The sequence below is a fragment of the Lontra canadensis genome, unplaced genomic scaffold, assembly GCF_010015895.1.
Source record: "Lontra canadensis isolate GAN:19392208 unplaced genomic scaffold, GSC_riverotter_1.0 scaffold2, whole genome shotgun sequence".
NCBI lineage: Eukaryota > Metazoa > Chordata > Mammalia > Carnivora > Mustelidae > Lontra > Lontra canadensis.
In genome coordinates, this window is record NW_022630996.1 from 64,748,462 (window position 1) to 64,764,160 (window position 15,699).

A 15,699-nucleotide genomic window follows, 5' to 3' on the forward strand; every position below is an offset into this window, starting at 1 on the left:
AAAAGAGAAGCTGTATTGATGAACCCTGGCTCACCTCATCCAATGAAAAACTGCTTAATTTGGAAAAAAGCTTATACCCTCTCCTGCTCCTCTCTGCCCAACTCAAAAGATAACATGAGGTTTTCAGGTTAAGTGTACACTGAAAACAGCAGTGGGGAGTGAAGGAGGGTTTGCAGCAGTTATCAGGAGACTGAGGAAAGTCTCACTCTCCCACTGGCTGAACAAATGGCAATGAGCCAATTAGACAACACACTTGCTGAAGAACCTGCCAATTCCAAGAGTCTGTAGGAGGACCTCAACATCAGATAGAGCAAGGGAACTGAAGCAGAGGGGGTGAAATTAAAATGTTAATAATGACAAAATTAAAATGTTAATAATGACAGTTCAGCCTTCCACTGAATATTTTAGCTGTTGTCCTCTATCACCAAAGAACTGACATGAAAATCTAAGTAGCCAGTTACCACGCTCAATTACCAGGCCATGTAGAGAACCCAAATGTAAGATAACCACAGATTATTCCCTCTACGAATTTCTGTTCCTCATTCCCTGCCCCATCCTACAAGCTCCGAGTTTTAGTATCTCTAGATTATCTATTATGGTACCCATATGGAAACTTGATTTAGTGAAAGCATGTAAGGGAGAAGGGCGAATTCTAGTGTTTTCCATATAAAAATCAAAGCATATATTGGGGCACCTGGGTGGCTCAGTTGGGTAAGTGTCTGACTCCTGATTTCAGCTCTGGTCATGATCTCAGGGTTGTGAGATGGAGCCCCACATGGGACTCCACACTAGGCGTGGAGCCTGGTTAATGTTTGCTATCTGCCCCTCCCCCCCAGAAAAAAAAAATCAAAGCATATATTAAAAAATAAAGAAATTCTGGGACATGCTACAACACAGATGAACCTTGAAAAGCAGGCTAAGTGAAATTAACCAAACACAAAAGGATAAATGCTGTATGATTCCACTTGATGAGGCAAATTCATAGACACAGAAAGTAAACTAGAGATTACCAGGGATGGACCAGGGGGAGGGAAAATGAGGAATTATTATTTAATGTGTATAGAATTTTTCTGTTTGGATGATGGGAAAAGTTCTGGAAATGGATAGCAGTGATGGTAGCAATACCTTGTGAAAGTACTTACTGCCAATGAATTGTGCACTTAAAAATGGTTAAAGTTTTGTGGTATGTATATTTTATACCACAATCTAAGAAATGAAAAAAAATAAAATAAAAGCATACAGTATCTGTACTGCAATTGCCCCAAATGAAAGAAATCTACTCCAACATTTCTCCCGGAAGTATCTTAAAAAGGAGTACAGTACACGGTAAGTTCCATGAGGTCAGGCCCCAGATCTTTTTGGCTCACTGTTACAGAGCAGTTACACTGTTACACAGTAGATTCTCCATAAATGTTTGTTTAATAAATAAATGATTAAAAGAAAACAAAAGGAGTCTCCAAGAAAGAAAATATTTAAAAAGCATCAAATTTACTTATTCATAAGAAAGAATAAGGAGCATATTCCAGAGAAAAATACCAGTGCTCCTCCAGCTAAGCTGCTTCAGGCAAGGGAATGTATCACTTCATTTTACTTCCTCACAGCAGGTCTTATAATGTCTTACACATAGTAGATGGCTAATAAACGTCTGCAGAATGAGGAATTAAAACATGTGTAATTATGGGGCACCTGGGTGGCTCAGTAAGTTAAGCATCTGCCTTCAGTTTAGGTCATGATCCCGGGGTCCTGGGATGGAACCCCACATGGAGCCCCGCATCAGGCTCCCTGCTCAGTGGGGAGTCTGCTTCTCCCTCTCCCTCTGCCTGCTGCTCCCCTGCTCGTGTTCTCTTTCTCTCTCTCTCAAATAAATCTTTTTTTTAAGTTTATGACTATAAAATCAACGTCATGTAACTACTCTACTCTTTCTCTTTTTAAAAACTACTTTTTGCAAATGTACAATTCCTTCTACCACAGGGCAAAAAAATAAACCTCACAGGTTATACAAAGTGAAGGTAAATATATAAATAGCTAGAACATATCACTCTCAGAAAAAAAAAAAAAGCCAACAACACAGAGTACATCATCTTCTAAACAGAAAAAAAAAAAAAGTTGTTTTTTTTTCCCCCAGAAAAAAAAAAAAACTGAAGTATGGAAAAGAACAGCTTATAGTTCATGTTGATTCTTCAGGAAGTAATAAGTCATGAAAATAAAAGAAAATGTGAATTCTCTTTGGGAGAAAATCTAAACATTCATTCCCAAAAATCAATGTCTCACCTTCATAATCAATAGTTGAGTAAACACAGAAGGAAATTTAGGGCTCTTACGTGTCCCCCCTACTCAAAAATTTCTCCCATTTGTCTATCAATTAATCAGGTGTTCTTTTTAAAAAATACTAATGTCACAAAATTATACACAGCTGGCTTATGGCCAACATGCTACAGCAAGTTACCAATGATCTTCTCAATTGATCTTCACTATCTGCATCATTTATTTACATTTTATGTGATTTGCTGAGTTAAAGTATACAGAAGTAGAATATTTTTAAAACAAAAAATCAAATGCTGGCACCCTGAGCATTCAGCATCTCTACAGGAGACGGACCCTAATAAATCCACCACGACCATGTAATGTAGTAAGTCTCACTCTGAACAATATTAAAACATGTTCTGCAACTTTGACTGTCCCCCAGCCCTAATACTGTGTGCCAATTAACAAAGGAAATAGAAATTCAACCCCTGTACATATCAAGGTTTACATCTCTGTCTCTCAGCTGTTATCGTCAGCACAAGCAGGTAAGCATCATTCTGGAGTAGCCTGTCTGCTAGCCCAGTCCTTCATGCATGCAGGGGTTCTCCATTAGAATCCAAAATGCTCCCAGTCCACTCTTAGAGCCGGCTCTTCAAGCAGAACCGCAGGAAGGATTATCACCTCCGTACATGAAAGCATAACCACTCCAGGTGTAATGAAGCAAAATACCAGCACACCGGCCTCTGCCAGAAAGCACAGACTTAAAGCAGGTATGTTTCTGTGCTCTAGAAGGGAAGGGGGTGGAATGAGCAAAGAGGAAGCCCCAGAGCCCTAATCTACTAGAGACGTTTATTCCACTCAGAACCAATCTAGCTAACGTAGGGACATCAGTTTACCTAAATGAAAGATGTGGTCTCCCGTCCTTCACTGGCTTGCCTCAGAGGGCATTCAGCCAAGCAAAGCCAGGGAAAACAATCTGTAAGATCTCTTTAAGCTGTAATAAATAAGGCGAGTTTCAGAAGAAATAACACTCAGCTATGGCAAAGAAGCACAGACGCTAAACCTTTTCCTCGTCTCATCACTGCTACTGGTGTTTACAAACTACAAGCAATAGCCTTGGGCGCCTCAAGAGACTCTCCATGAGTAACCTCCTGTCGGATCCCTAATTTAAATCCCCCCCTTGATCAATCTGTGATGTTTCTGGCAGTTAAAGAGAAGGGGGTGAGTGAAATGACATGCATAAAATGAATCCTTTTCAAGTTGTAAATGAGTGAGTCAGGATTCAGACTTGCCGAGATGCTCCAAATTAAAACCCCTGCTCTAATTTTAAGCATGCTCCGTCTTACCGTTTTGCTGTTGTCTCTCTTCAGGCTCGATTCACCTGGAACTCTTTAACATGTCTCTAGCAATGTGTCTGCACCAGGCCAGGCTCATACAGCAACTGAATTCACATCTTTCTGCACTAGCAAGCTGAAACGGTACGGCCGTACTACAACCAAGAAAGGGGGAAGCAAGAGCAAAAAAAAAAAAAAAAAACCCCACACAAAGACACAAAAACACACCAGAAATCACCTAAGAGAAACTAATTTCAGTGGAATAAGACCAAAAATAGTTCACAAGAACACAAAGAGCATGCTAACATTCAGTATCAATAGCTTTAACAGTTCATTTCCCCCCCCCCCCCCCCCCCCAAAAAAACCTAGTTTTTTTTTTTTTCTCCAAACACGATGGACTTGCCTGTGGAGTTCCCAGGAAAGCAGAGTAACCAGGCTCTGCAGCAGCATTGCAGCCAAAGTAACAGTGCATATGCTGTCCAGGCGATTCACAACACACTGTCTCTTCAGAAAGATATTGATTTACAATGCAGGGCTGCTTCAAAAGACAGAAGGGGAGCCAAACAGCTGATGCTGATTGCATGGGAGGAAAAACATTTAATCAAGGGGATGTACCCCATCAAACTCAATTCAATTTTTTTAAAAGCACTGGAGGAAGCCAGTAAGGATCTTGAGTGACAACCCCATTAAACAATAATCTGAGGTCCTACAGAAGGCCAACGAAGGCTACCATCATTCGTGCTGCAAAAGCCACTAAAATAGTTTAATGTGTCTATGTGTATTTATTTGTCATATGCAAATGAGGAATAATGAGAACTCTAAAATAAACATGCACCAAATAAATGAGGTTCAAAATGCACAGGTAGAGCACTTACAGACCCAAAGTGATAAAATACATAGTTAACGAGCCTACAGAATTCTTGGTTGGAAGGGTTAGAGCTTCTATCATTCCCAAAAGTAAAATGTCAACACAAACCAGATCCCACAACCCTTAGGTTAATTATGTCAAGTCATACCACACAGTGCTGGGTGCTGGGTGCTGGGTGGCGAGGAAGAATGCCAAAAGGCTACTCTTATAGCGACCCCTACAGGAGAGTGGTTAAGCTACAATTTGTCTTTGTTCAAAGTACCTCCTATCCTCAAAAAACAGAATCACAAAAGGGTATAAATTAGGTTAAACCACAAGGATACAACTGAAAAACACTTCAGGCTAGAAATTTTAAAAGTCAAGCATGAAACCTGACCTCACAGATATTTATTTAATTAAGAGATTAAAGTACAAGAGGAGGTAACTACCATGTCAATGGTGAGCAGCCAAAATTCTCACAGTCCACAGGACTGGGTACACTTAAAATCAGAAAGCTCAGGAAAAGGTGGTTTCCCTTCGGTTTAAAGAAATGATCTCCCGGGGCACCTGGATGGCTCAGTGGGTTAAGCTGATGCCTTCGGCTCAGGTCGTGATCCTAGGGTCCTGGGATTGAGTCCCACATAGGGCTCTCTGCTTCGGCAGGGAGCCTACTTTTCCCTCTCTCTCTCTGCCTGCCTCTGCCTACTATGCCTACTAGTGCTCTCTGTCTGTCAAATTTAAAAAAAAAAAAAAAAGAAAGAAAAAGAAAAGAAATGATCTCCCAGGTCACCTGGGTGGCTAAGTTGGTTAAGCGGCTGCCTTCGGTTCAGGTCATAATCCTGGGGTCCTGGTTTGAGCCCCATGTAGTCAGGCTCACTCCCTGCTCAACGGAGAGCCCAGTTCTCCCTCTCCCTCTGGTTCACGCACTCTGCCTCAAACAAATAAAATCTTTAAAAAAAAAAAAAAAGAAGAAGAAGAAGAAGAAGATATCATCTCCCGTTTGCAAACCATCTTCACCTTCATCCTTTTGAATTACACTGTGAAGATACTGAACTTTTATTTTTCTCTGCAACACAAAACCTCATTCAAAAACTTACAAAAAGTTCTTCAAACACAACTATTATGAACTTCCTTTTTCAGGAAAGCCAAGAGAGAAAGCTCCATCCTTAATATCTAAAAACTACTGAGGTCCACGAATACCATTTCTGCAGAGGGGACTACATTTCTATAAGAATCTGAGTTTTGGTTTGTGATTGCTCAACCCTCCAGCCCACAGACTCCTTTTTCAGGACCAACAGTGCTTCTTACTTAAATCATTTAAGATTTAATCATATGCTGCCTCAAAACTCTCATATATACATTTTCTCACCATTTTAAGGTCCTTGAGGAACAAACTCTATCAACTGCTTCCTTTTTTATTCCCCACAACATATAACACAATGCTAGCTATCCAGAAAATATTAAACGAATATTTAAAAGAAGTAACAAATTCCCCAAATCCATATTTTAGGGCTTAAATAATCTACCCCCAACCCCCATGATTCAATGTTCCCTGAAATTTAAAAAACAAAAATATGTTAAAAGTGTTATCTTCAGTCACTCCACCCAGGTAGTTCCTGTCCTTCTTCCTATAGATTTGGTAGCTAAGAGCATGTATAACGTTCATGGTCAAGAGGCTTTGCTGTTTAAGAACCAACAAACTGCACTGAATAAAGTTTCCCCCTTGTTTTTTCATGTATTTATTCAATAGATGTGTGCTGATACACCCAGCAGTAGGAACCGCCATGCTCTCTGCATTCAAGGAACCCAGTGAGTGGTGAAAAATAAAGCAAGTGATTATAATATACTGAAATGTGTGTTTTGGGAGTGCTTGTTTGGGTACAGATAAGGGTGGCTCAGAGAGGACCTCACTGAGGAGGGAGCGTCAGGCTGAGGCTTCCACTGGCCAGAAGCGGGTGGGCATGTGAAGAACAGCAGGGCAGGACAAAAGGATCAGAGGCCTGAAACTGGAAGCTGTCTAAGGAAACCACCGAGCAATAAACAGACTGGTGGCAGCTGGGAAGGCTGAGGGAAAGATGGCTGGATGCCAGAGCATAACAGACCTGTAAGCCATGCTAAGAAGTTAGGGATTTTATCCAACAGGAAGTTGCCGTTTAATCCAACAGGAAGGCACTAAAGGACTGTAAGCAGAAGAGCAGCTGGGTGGGATTTTTTCATTTGACAACAGGGCAATGGCGTAGAACGGATCGGAGGTGCAGGAGCAAGCGGGGAGGCTATTCACTCACAGTCTGCAAAAAAATGGTCAGAAGCTCACTTCTGTGTCTTGGGTTTCTAATCTCCGAGAAATGGAGCTCAGCCAGGATTCTTGTTCACCTAATTTACTGAGGACATGCTCTCAGAGAAAAGGAGTGAGGAGGCAAGACAGGGAAGATGGGGGAAAGCAAGGAAGAGTGGTCTCAGAAGGAAAACACCACACCCACACTTGTCCCACCTGAAGCAAGAAGGCTGGCCTTGTTTACGCCTGGACTGGTCATCACTGACTGGGGACTGGAGAGGAAGAGCTTCTGTTTAGCCTAGGCACCCACTGACCAAGCAGAACTGAGAAGGGCCCCCCCAGCACTTACCACTCCATGCTTCAGTCACAATAGACAATGTTTCTTTTCTTCTTTTATTTTTTGTTTTGTTTTGGTTTTGTTTTTAAAGATTTTATTTATTTATTTGACAGAGAGAGACAGCAAGAGAGGGAACACAAGCAGGGGGTGTGGGAGAGGGAGAAGCAGGTCTCCCCCTGAGTAGAGAGCCCAATGCAGGGCTCTATCCCAGGATCCCAGGATCATGACCCGGGCTGAAGGCAGAGGCATAACGACTGAGCCACCCAGGCACCCCAATGTTTCTTCTCCTCAGAGCTAATTCCCGCCTTAAGAATCTGTCTGTGCTGCTCTCACTGCCTAGAATGTTCTTCCTCAGATAATCTTGGCTGACACCTTCTCATTACTCAGGTGGATGTCAGTAATCTCCTCCTCCGAGCCCTCCCTGGCTACCCTCTTCTTCGCACCAAATTTGCTGCACCATCTAATGTATTTATTTGTTTGTCTTCTGCCCCCACTGGCATGTAAAAGGCTCCACAGCGCGGGCTTCTACTGCATGTCCCCAGCCCCCAGGATAGCACTCAGTACCTGCTGAATAAATAAATATTAGGAAGAGCTGCTGCTGATGACTGTTGTTCAGACAAATTCTGTGGGTTCCCAAGAGTGGAAACAGACAGGAACCTTTAGGAATGAATGGGGAGAATGTGTGGGGAAAATATAGTGTCAACGTATGTATACACAAGCTTGGCCTTAAGGCAGAAGTGAAAAAAACAGGCTAGAAGGCAAAGCTATGGGAAATTAATCATTATGTTCATGTCGTACAAGATTCACAATCCACTGCCATTAAGACTATCTTTATTACAGGACATCGAGATGTATCTGAAACCAACCACAGAAGGACAATAACAGATGTTAAAATAGAGGGTCTATTTACAAAAGTCTTGTAAAAAACATCATCTTGAAAGATATAAAGGAAAAGATAAGAAAGAAAACTGACATATAAAAATGCTAGAATCTGACCTCTATCTGCTTAGGTCATTTTTGCAGGAAAACAAAAATTGATCCCTGGAAGTATCTGCCTTCATATATGATTTTTTTTTTAACTTAAAAAGTATCAGACATTTTGCTGACTTTTCAAATGAATTATAATAAACACAGTCTCATCTTCAACTGATAATGACTGGGTCCATCGTGAATATTAGTGACAGCCACGAGGATTTACCGAGAGTATACAGGGTCACTGACACCTGATCTCCAGACCTGACATCCATGCGTCCTTCTGCATCATCACTATGGTTTATTCTCTTTGCCATCAGGCTTCCTTTCTTAAGGCTCTAAATGTGCCACCTCCTCCTAACACCACCACACTCTTCCCAGTCTTGCCACAAGCTTCCTCAACCATCCCTAAACTTGGGCAACTAGACAAACAGGCTTATTAGAACACTGTGAATAGAGGTTCGTGCAACTGTGAGAACAGGGGGGTGCAAAGCAGAACCAGGAACTTTCTTCTGAGTGGAGAAGTATAAGCCTAGTAATCCCCCCTCCCCCTCCCCCACAACAAGAGGCTATTCCCTATAGGCTCTGTGGTACTTCTCACCTGGGCAGAAATACTTATTTCCTATCAGCTTCCCTGGAGCCATCTCAGACCTACAAGGCTGTCAGATGCCTGATCCTCACAGGAGTACAATCTAACAGACAGATTGCCTCCCCCCATAAAAAAAGGAACCCAAACCAAAAAAAGTATTGAAGAAAGGGATAGAGAAAGCTTTTTTTTTTTTTAAACCAAAAAAGGAGAAAAGAAAAATAAGGAAATAAAGTTAGGAAAGGGGTAACAGCAAAGTCTACTTTATGCACATAAATCTAATACAGTAAGTCTGCCTTATGAATTACTTTCAATAAACTTTTAAGTCTCATGGAGAAGATATTTTATTTTGAAAAGTGATAGAGAAAAGACAGACATTCCCCCCCCCAAAAGTGGCTGAATTTCAAATTATTATAGATCCAGGAGACCCTAGCAATTTTTTTCTACCGCAAAGTTTTACAGTGAAATGTTCATGTTATGATTGTCTTAAAAATGCTCACAAGGTTTTACTAAACCTAAACCTTTATTTTTTAATAAACACTAAAAAATTTATGATTTAATTCTTCTCCACTAATGCTAGTCATTGCTTAGACTTCCATATATTCAGAGAAATGTCATTTATTTAAAATACTTTCTCAATCCAAAAATATCCATATATCACTCTGGCATTTCACAGAAACCTTAGGATTTTCTTCTTAATATTTACATAACCCTGAGTGTTTTCTGGATTCTAGAGGAGAAAAAAATGAACCAATTCTATCAGTAAATACAGGTAATTCTATCACAACCCAATAAATTTGTTCTTGAAAAATGCTGCATTTTGTTAAAATGCACCCTAAAAACATGAGGGCCTATGGGGAAAATAAGACTAAGGGGAGACCATTCAAAATCCATGCAACCAGAGCACAAACAAAAACCATAACCATAACCATAACCATAACACACACACACACACTCGCCATATCTTCTTCATCTCCACCTTCCCTACAGTGCTGACACTGGGTCCTGCAGACAACAGATGCTCTAGGTTTGTTTCTTGGCTAGAGATAAATCCTATGTTGGTCACCACAAACTGCAGAAAATATGTCCAGGTGAAAAAGTTCAATTATGAACATCATCTAAGTTGGAGATTAAAAGCCCAAAGACAGAGCTATAGCAAGGAAACCTAATTTTTTTAAAAGATTTTATTTGTTTATAACAGAGAGAGTGAGCGAGAGAGGGAACACAAACATGGGGAGCTGGAGAGGGTCCAGTAGGCTCCCCACTGAGCAGGGAGCCCGATGCAGGGCTCAATCCCAGGACCCTGGGATCATGACCTGAGCTGAAGGCAGACTCTTAATGACTGAGCCACCCAGGCACCCTACAAGCAAACTTTAGATTATGTTTGTCAAAGAGCAGCATGGAAAGTTGATTTTCATGAATCCTAATAACAAAAACAGGGAGATACAGATTACAGTAATAAAAAGGCAGGACTTATTTTTGTCTCCTTTAAAAATGTGATGTCTGGGGGCGCCTGGGTGGCTCAGCGGGTTAGGCCTCTGCCTTCAACTCAGGTCATGGCCTCAGGGTCCTGGGATTGAGCCCTGAATCAGGCTCTCTGCTCAGCGGGGAGCCTGCTTTCCCCTCTCTCTCTGCTTGCCTCTCTGCCTACTTGTGATCTCTCCCTCTCTGTCAAATAAATAAATAACAACAACAAAAAAAATCTTAAAAAAAATATGTGATGTCTGATCACAGTTCTGCTTCTAACCAAGGGTTCAGTCTACTTTTTTTAGAGAACAATCTTCCTCCTTTCTATATGTTTTATTTCCTGATCGTGTGTCCTCAATTATCCTGGGAAACAACTTGTCTACATCTGAGTCTTTGCTTCTCCTCAGCTAAATTTCTAATCCTTGGCACATAAGACTTTGCATTAAAATACACATTACATGGTTGCTATACACACTATGTATTTATTATTTATTCAAATAACAGAAAATGCCTGGGTATCTGCAAGGCCAAGTGCGGTTTTTCCCAGCCACACCCTTGCAAAAATACAACCAGTTTTTTGATGGGGTGCCATGCCCCAAGTATGAGAAACTAAGCCAGAGACCCAGGCATAAAAACAATCTTACCAAGACCATATTCACAAAAGAACAGTATCAGAGAGTTCCAAATGTCTAGCACTAATATGATCTTAGAAATGTGAATTAAATTATAAGACTTCAGTGGCAGACACAAAAAAAGACTCAGGTAGAAGCAAGAAGAAAGGCAAAAGGCACTGAGGAAAGATGTGAGGATTTTCTCTCTTCCTGATGTCAGGATTCCAGTATGGAGAGAAGCTACAAATCCAAGACTATCAAAAGCTTCTTAAAGAGCTAAGTCTTTTTTCAAAAACTTACTTAAGTTTTTTAATGTTAACTATGAAAAGGGAAGAAAATGTTTTCTAGTTCAGGGTTATTAATCAGCTTTACTGCCTTTAGGAACTTTTGACCAGCTTTCCAAAATTCTACTTAGTTAGAAAATCAGGAGAATCCTAAAGGAAGAAAACTTGTTTAAATGAACCTGTCAAACAGACAGAAATGTCAAGTCACCTCTGACATTTTTTAATCTACAAGTTCCCTGCTACTGATCTAGTACATACTTCAAAATATTAAAATAATAAGGTTTTATTAAATAATTTTCTTCCTTTGTCTTACTCTATACCCCTAAAAATAAAATACCCCTAAAAATCCCATAGAAAAGAATGGATAACAATGTTATTCATTCAACAGTAAGCACAATAATGAAAAGATAACCAACTGAAAAAACTCTCAACTGAAATTAAAACCAGTGATCCTGTGTAATTTAACTAACTTCCCTTTGGCCAGTGTTTCGGTATTTGCCTTTTCAAGCTAATGCTGGTATCATTTAGATCACTCTGAAACCACACATACACCTTCCTCAAAGAACAGAAAGCAAACAAAGGTAATCATTTGTCAGATGATCACATAACCAGTCCAATCTCCCTTGTGTAACAGAGAAGGAGGTTCGAGGCAAAAATGCATAAGTAGCAGGGATGTTACCAGTTCTGAAATGCTTTCACTCCTACATTCCTTTCGTATCCAGTGAAACACTAAGGACAGCAGCACTCAAATACTGGTTGAGTCCTTTCTGCCATTTCTTGTGGAATGTTTCACTTGAATGATTACAAAAACAAGCTGGTTCCTGGAAAGGTTCCTCCCCTGGCGCCATGCACTGCAGGCTAGGGAGGGGTGTGTCCTGTCCAGCACCAGGCCAGCCATCCAACTTAGGCCATTTGTTCCCTGGGACTTTGACAGCCAGAGCTGAACTGGACCCTACCCCTCTACTCCTGATGGTGGCAAAGCAGAGAAAGCAGCTGAGAAGCCACTGGTGTCAAGTCCTGAAGAGAGGTTGTAATGAAATCCTGAAACTAACAAGGACAAGGAGTAAGAGTAGAGATGAGGGCAAGAGACAGACGGCACTGAAACTGTGGTCCCAGCAGCTGAGGTCCTCAGCACTGCCTGGTTGGCTCCCCCAAGCAGGGGGAGCAGTAGGCAGAGAGAGAAGCAGGCTCCCTGCTGAGGAAGGAGCCCAATGCGGGACTCCATCCTAGGACCCCAGGATCATGACCTGAGCTGAAGGCAGACACTTAACCAACTGAGCCACCCAGGTGTCCCAGTTGGCTGACTTCTTAAAATGAGGTCGTTCAGCTCTCGTTTCTGTCCTGCCACGCTAACCTCCCCATAAATCCTGTTTTTTCCTCTTTGAGCTGATTTTCAGTTCCTTGTAACCAAGAGTGCTTGTGCATGTGGAAATATATGTACAAAAGGATGGGCGCCTAGGGTGAAGCATGGATGCTAGAGCTGCAGCTAAGATGCTTCACAGAAACGCTGCTTTAAACCCCAGGAAGAGGAGACTGACAGTTGACGTTGACTTAGATGACAGTAGGAAAGGATGGGTTTAATAGTGGCCAAATGTTTTCACAAAGCAGCTTCATATACCTACGGTACATACTACTATTTCTATAAATTTGTACTAAATTATCATATATATTAAACTTCTAAATTTATTCTTATAATTTACAGGGGTTGTATAGCTGCCATGAGACATGGAGCATTACCACTGAGTCAGTTATCTGCACCTGTAGAAGCGTAAATACTCAGACCAATTAGTTTAACCACACAAGTTGCTGGGATAGCACCTATTCAGATTTTAGGCACAGTACATAAATGATACTAAACTGATTTGGCCTTGCGGATACCATTTATAAACTGCTGGTAAATATCACCACCCATATGTAACTAAGAAATGTCACTGGAATTATAAAAGGGAAACCAGTTTGTTACACTGACCCGGGCTTTAAAGGCTTTCTGGCCATGAAGGAAAGAGGGTTATTAAAAATTAAACAAGTAGCAGCAAGGGAATTTTAGAAAAAGTCACAAAAGTACACTAGGGATGTGTGGAGTATGTAAAGAAGACAGAGTAAACTACATTTTCTGTATTTCATTACTAAAGGATTTTTTTTCACGCTCTATTCATTTACCAACTATTTATTGAGCTTTGTATTAAGCACCACAGGGGGTACAGAGATGAATGAGACACAATTGCTGTCCTCACAGACAGTGTGATACACTGTATTGTATAATACAAGAAATAATTGCCACTGCAGATATCAAAGAAAATACTACAAGAACTCAGAATGAGGAAAGCTTCACAGGTAAAGCGAAAACTGTCAGATTTTTCACTTCAGGTACGTAATCAAGCTCTGAATACTAGAGTCACAAAGAATTCAAGAAGCAAGATGTTGGTGGAAAATGTATATCCAAAAACTAGCAATGATCACTCTTAGAACAAGAACTGTTATCTCTATCTGGATGTAATTTGATAGCTTAACAAAGAACCTTTGTAATATCATAGGAGCACAGCCTAGAAGAGTTGAACAACTTCCACCATTTGAACCCTCACGAACAATGGTTCTTTTCTCCCCTTTGGTGGAAGATTATTTGGATGGACTCCAGGGACTCCAAGTACACTGCCTGACCATCTGGTTCAAAGATGTGTTTTTTCCTAGTGACCCACAATGCAGCCAACCAAACTCTTTTTCCATATTCCTTAAGGAAAACTGAGTTTTGAGAAATGTTGCAACAGCTAGTCATGGGCAACATGGAGACCATCATTAGCTCTCATTCCTCTCCCCAGTCCTGCTTCTAATTCAGGGAAAGTAACATTTCACTTAACACAATACAAAGGCCAAATTGACTAATTTGGTTTTATTGGTCCTCCACTGAAACAGCTGAGTCCCTATATAGTCATTGTTTCTCCTAACCATACAAAGAAACTTCAATTCATATAAAAGTTCATATTAAAAAAACAAACAATTCATACTTCCAGACTGACCCCACCACAACCCATACCTACTATGGGCACAAAGTTATTGCAGCCCCTGGAAGACCACTTGACTTTAAGGAGCCCCAAGTGGGTGCAGAACTGCATTCAGATATTTCCTTTCCAACAAGGTTCCTTAAGGCAAAACCCTAAGAGATAAAACAGGTTTGAGAAGGAGAAAGGAGACATCATAGATGAAACCATATAGATGGGTGCACAGCTAAATGGAAAAGAACGTGAGCTCAAGAACCAGACACACCTGGGTTCCTGACACTGGACAAGATACCTAATGTATGATATTGAGTAATGGTATTGAGTAATAATAATACCTGTGAGGCTAACTGGTGTCTAAACTGCTCAGAACAGCATTCAGTAAAACAAAGGCCTTTTACACCCCAGTGATAAGGATAATGCAAAAGCCTTTGGGCACCTCAGACACACCTGAGGCTCGCACTTCTGCATGAGGTCTTCTACTGGTCTTGGTTCTCTTGGCTCAGATCAGCCTGGGCACTTCCTTCTGCAGCAACCATGGCCGTCAGGCTCATTTTCTCAGTCACTCTTTATGTCCACCAATTCCTACTGATTCTTCTCCGATATCTATATTTCTATTTCTATTGCAATTGTGACTGCACTGTGGTTTTGTACCATTCCATTAAATTCAACTACTTTTTTAACAGCTATATGTACTACCCTACAGCCTTTCTTGGTATTTCCTTTGGCTAAAGGTAGAAGGAGCTATGTATAGTTCTCTATGAGTTTTAATGAGAAAGCTTAGCTCACTCTGATTCCTCCTCCTTCCTCCCCACAGCCCCCCTTTCCAGACTTTCTTCCTCTTCTATCACATTTCTCTATTGTAACTACAAAGCTGCGGCTTAAGAGTCGTTAAAACTGAGAATCCATGGTTACATAATGAAACTTCAAAGACAAGGCTTATTGAACAGATTAGAATGATAGCAAGAGATTTTACCAGCATCAGGACATGCAAGGGAAATTTAGTGAGTACCGAATGCTAGAAGAGGTAAACTTTACATCTACCAACAGGAAAATCAGCCACATAATGTATTCACAACTGGCTGCCACTGGAAACTCTCTGGACAAGAGAAAATTAGAAAACAAAAACTCATCAAGAATCAATTTTGCCAGGGGCAACCTAGAAACTTTTCAAACAAACAGTTCTAAATTGGCATGCACACATTTCCAAAAGAATTGGGGGTGTTTTAAGATAATCGATGCCAATCAGGAAGCAAGACTCTATCTTCTGAGACTGCACTAAACAAAATGTTCTATCTGATCAAAGAAGGAATAAAATTCTGGTGCATCAGCTTATGAAACACACACAAATAATCTGCTCTCTTATTAAAATTAAAATGTATGATGAGATCTATGTAGAAGCAGAGTCTACCCACATGTGCTAAACCTCAACTGTCATCCTGCTCTTTCATTTACCAAGTATTTTACTTCTCTGTGCAAGTAGCATAAGGTAGTATAACTAAGAAATTGTATTTTAATAGTACGTAAGACAGCGGTGTCTGGGTGGCTTAGTTGGTTAAGCATCTGCCTTTGGCTCAAGTCAAGATCTCAGGGTCCTGGGACTGGGCCCCACATAGGGCTCCCTGCTCAGTGGGGAGTCTGCTTCTCCATCTCCACTCCTCCTTATGTTCCCTCTCTTGCTGTCTCTACACTCTGTCAAATAAATAAAATGTTTAAAAATATATATATAAACACCAATAAAAAGTAATT

General features: G+C 40.8%; 1 protein-coding gene across 5 annotated transcripts in view; it reads right to left on the reverse strand.

The window, feature by feature from the left end:
* The window catches only part of CDK14 (cyclin dependent kinase 14), a 582,313-nt gene that overhangs the window by 458,532 nt on the left and 108,082 nt on the right, over positions 1 to 15,699 (reverse strand). For 2 of the 5 annotated variants that reach the window (XM_032875517.1, XM_032875527.1), the window contains exon 1: positions 3,982 to 4,065. The exons of 2 other annotated variants lie outside the window; for them this stretch is intronic. In XM_032875517.1, the coding sequence (XP_032731408.1) occupies positions 3,982 to 4,050 (69 nt within the window). In that variant the 5' untranslated portion in view covers positions 4,051 to 4,065. Of the gene's footprint in view, positions 1 to 3,590; positions 3,733 to 3,981; positions 4,066 to 15,699 lie in introns of those variants that run through there. One more of the 5 variants, XM_032875537.1, reaches the window with a different exon arrangement.